We start from the raw sequence: 3,893 nt of genomic DNA, 5'->3' as shown, positions 1-3,893 counted from the left end.
CAAATTCAAAAATGAGCATTTAAAATAGAAAAACACAAGACTAAACTTTCAAAATGTTCTTTTACCTTATTTTTAAATTTCAATTTTTTATGTTTTACTTTTATCTTTTGTTTATTGTTTGCATTTCTTTTGTTTTATTTTAAGTACATCGATATATATATAACGTAGACAAAAGAACGAACAGTTAAAACAAAATAGTAATAAATCTTCTATTTTTAGAGTCTAAATTTTAATTTTGGAACTCTTTATTTCCAAAATTCGCATTTCATTTTTGCTTTCGGGAAGTGGATTGATAAAAAAGAGACAAATATAAAGTTTTCTTTTTAATTTTATATACGTATGTGCAGATGCACATATATGTTAGTAATAAATTGAATAGCATTATCCAATTTTATTAGCTTTAATTTGTAAACTTCCTTCTTCCAAGATGATATATAAACAACCTAGAACGTTATACCTACAAACAGACACTCTCGTTGATTTGCTTATGGCAGACGACGAACATTCAATCGATATCTTCACAAATTACACCCAACGAAACAGCACTAACTCGGAAATATTTGCCAGCTTCATTAAGCTGTCGTTGTTTTGGCCCAGTTGCGCTGAAGGCTAGTTTATCGAAGCAGAAAGCCAATTTGTGTCTACTACGTATAGAAATCGCCACCCAATAATAAGTACAAGGAATTGAAAAAACTTTTAATTGAGAGATACATTCTCAGCGAAGCCTTCAGGTTGGATAAAGTTCTGGCAGTCCAATGCATAGGTGATCGAAGAGCTTTGGAGTCAGTTATGCATATCAGCTGGTTCCATATTAAGCACAGACTTGCTTAAAATGCTGCAAATTAGAAAGTTACCGAAGAATATTAAGGATATAAAGGATCTAGCAAAACCAGCAGATGAAATTTGGGAATTTATAATCCTCGAATCCAATAGGAATTTGGATAATGCATTCTGCCACCTATTTATATTTGGTACGACAAACAAACTGAAGTTTTTAATCGATAGCGGGGCAGCGATGTCTATCCTTCCCTCTTCAAAATATCACTGTCACAAGAAACGATCCGCTTTTACAATCGATACATTTGGTAAGAAGCTCTCTAATATTAACCTAAATTTGCGACGCGAAATTCCCTATATATTTTTAATCGCAAATATTTCTAGGTGCTGGTTTCCAGAATAAATGTGGTTTACTGGTTGATATTAAGCAAAAACGATTAGTAGATCCTTTGACTAACTCGTCCGTTGATGCGATAACAATGCAAAATTTGCAGCGTCACGCTATCTACATTATTTTCCTTAGTAAATAAGTATACTAATTTACTAAAACAAAACCCTTCCTTAACAGCCGAAATTATTCAAAATCAATTAAGCATTCAAGTATACACAAATTAACTACTATAGGGGTTCTTCCGTTTTGTAAACCCAGACGGCTTGATGCTAATAAGTATAAAGCTGCTAAAATGGAACTCGATTTTTTGTTTAAGCCGCGAATCTGCAGACCTCCAAATTCATCAGTCTCATCTACTTTCTATATAAAGATCCAAACGGTTTGCGTCCTTTTCAGGGATTTTAGCCGTTAAAAGCCTGTCATGGTGTCCGGCCGGTACCCTTTACAATATGTTCAAGATCATCAACAAACCAAAAAACAAATTGTTTTTTAAATTGGATTTAGTAAAAGCTTATCATCAAATTCCAAAAGCTCTTCAAGGCATAAAACCGCAGTAGCAATACCAAAGATTTGTAGATGAAGTTTTTCGTGGTTTAGACTTTATTTTCGTGTTCATAGAGATACGTCTCATTGCCAACCAGAATGAAATTGAGCATTTCCAACGTTTAGGCATAAACGATTAGATGTATATGGGCTCATTATCAAATCTAACAAATGCATTTTGGGGTTACAAATATCAGTGTAGTTTTGTGTAGTCACAAGACCACTACTTCGCTATGCCATGTCCAATCAAATGGTATCATTGAACGATTCCACAGACAGCTTAAAGCAGCAACTTTATGTAGAGAAGAATCTTATAAATAGATCGAGGAGCCCCGTGTCGTGCTTTTAAGTTTAAGGTCGGTAAACAAAAAGGACGTTTCAGCCGTACCCAAAAATGGTCCATGCCCAAAATTTACGACTACCTGGAAAAATCATTGCAACTTGTCCCACAGTAGAACCGTCAGATTTTTTTAAACAAAATACGAGAACATTTCAAACACGTGTTGTCCAGTATAACGCATCACAAAGATCCGACGTGCATGCTCAATAATCCAGAACCCTTAAAAGAGTGCGCAAAATAAACATTTACATTACAATTAGAAAAAACGTATTTGCTCGTTTTGAGATAACGTTAACGAGTCGGAAGTATGCCGCAAAGCCGCGGTTGTCACTCTTGTCCCCCTGAATGAACGAGCATAAACAGAACTTACGATAAATTGTACCGGAAATGTGTAAATAGGTTAACATCGCCTAATTTAGCTCCATATTTAAAAAAAGAAATTGTACTTACTTTTATCAAATTTTTGTTTTTCTTTCTTCACAATTCACAAATGTAATTTCAGACACACATTACTTTTTTAAAATTTTTGAATTTACAATTCATTTCCTAACGGTTGTTTATAGTTTTCTTTTACAAATAGTTTTCAGCAAACACAACTCTAAAATAGAGAGTTTTGGTGATTTGCTTTGTTTTTACTCCATACTATTTTTCTCTACCTGGTGAAGTTTTTGGTATAATTTGATGACATTTCCCCATATAAAATGAGTTAATTTGACCCACAACTTTTGTTGAATCACCACAGTCCCGATAATTATTACAGGTAACTGAAATTTGGCACAAATATTTCTTGATCGATTAAGAATCCAATGCTAAAAGATGGGGGCGATCTGCTCACATATGCGTCTACGGAAGATCCTCGACATCCTCGATAGAATACAGGTAGTTTTCGATCCTGACGAAGTATTCTTTAAAAAGCTGTTACCCAAATGTTCGTTGTCTTTTTGGAATGGAAATGCAATTTAATGAATAAATTAGTTGCATTCTGCATTCTGCGCACACGTCAATAGGCGAATGTTTAACAGTCTCAGAAATTGTGCCCACGTTTGGAATCACCACCAGCTAGAAAAACTTCTAATAAAATGGTAATTTATTGAAAATATTGGGTTTTCCTTAAATTTTTAAAATTATATTATGTATTGTTAGTAAAATGAAAGCAAAAAGCTTTGAAGCCCTTTGATTATATCCGCCAGCCTTTCATAACATTTGTAACAAGTTTTATTTTAACATTTAAAATTCGAGTTTTCGCTTACGCGCTATTGTAAGCCGATCACGTTCTTTGTCAAGCCGGGTCTGTTTTCATGACAAATTTACATGGTTATGAAAATTAATTATCGTCATCACTCTCATCAGAAATTACAGTTAATCTATTTTTTTCCTCAAATTTGGTTGAAGTTCCTCTTCACTAGTTATTTTTCCACCATTACAAAAGTTATCTGACATAGTTGCAATTAACTGTCCGTTTCGATCTTACAATCCTTTCAAACTTTTTCTACAAGAAGCTAAAGAGTTTAGAATTCTCTTTTAAATTTTCCACTACGTACTACTGAAACAAATTTTTCAGCAAACAAATTTCCTAAATTGATCCTAAAGCTATTCCTTCTTGCAGATGAATTGAATTTAAATGAGCAAATATTGTAATGTTTGCGGAACCATTGGTGTAATTGGAAGTGGAGCAATTTAGTAGTTCAGTTAGTTCTTCCTCATTTTAAGTTTGTTTTCGAAATAGTTCCCGAACATCATCAAAGTTCATATCTGAAAATTCGTCTCCTTCTAAATTAGAAGCAACCGATATCATTCTGTTATATTCTGCTTGTTCAAATGGGAGATAGTTTTCTCTCCATT

At 33.5% G+C, this 3,893-nt stretch overlaps 1 protein-coding gene across 1 annotated transcript; it reads left to right on the top strand.

Annotated features, from left to right (window-relative positions):
• The first annotated feature begins 285 nt into the window (after positions 1 to 285).
• LOC119637668 lies at positions 286 to 1,307 on the top strand. The gene is made up of 2 exons (XM_038033864.1): positions 286 to 1,085; positions 1,162 to 1,307. The coding sequence occupies exons 1-2, from the start codon at positions 833 to 835 to the stop codon at positions 1,305 to 1,307; spliced, it is 399 nt and encodes a 132-aa protein (XP_037889792.1). The 5' UTR covers positions 286 to 832.
• The last annotated feature ends 2,586 nt before the right edge of the window (positions 1,308 to 3,893 follow it).

The sequence above is a fragment of the Glossina fuscipes genome, unplaced genomic scaffold (assembly GCF_014805625.2).
Source record: "Glossina fuscipes isolate IAEA_lab_2018 unplaced genomic scaffold, Yale_Gfus_2 60, whole genome shotgun sequence".
Taxonomy (NCBI): Eukaryota; Metazoa; Arthropoda; class Insecta; order Diptera; family Glossinidae; genus Glossina; species Glossina fuscipes.
The sequence above is the reverse complement of the archived record's forward strand: the minus strand, read 5'-3'. Positions and strand labels throughout refer to the sequence as shown.

Excerpts from the sequence above, each read along its gene's own strand:
- LOC119637668 (XM_038033864.1), top strand. The coding sequence starts at position 833 with ATGCTGCAAATTAGAAAGTTACCGAAGAATATTAAGGATATAAAGGAT. Across the intron at positions 1,086-1,161 it reads TTTTACAATCGATACATTTG|GTGCTGGTTTCCAGAATAAA; the intron begins GTAAGAAGCTCT and ends AAATATTTCTAG.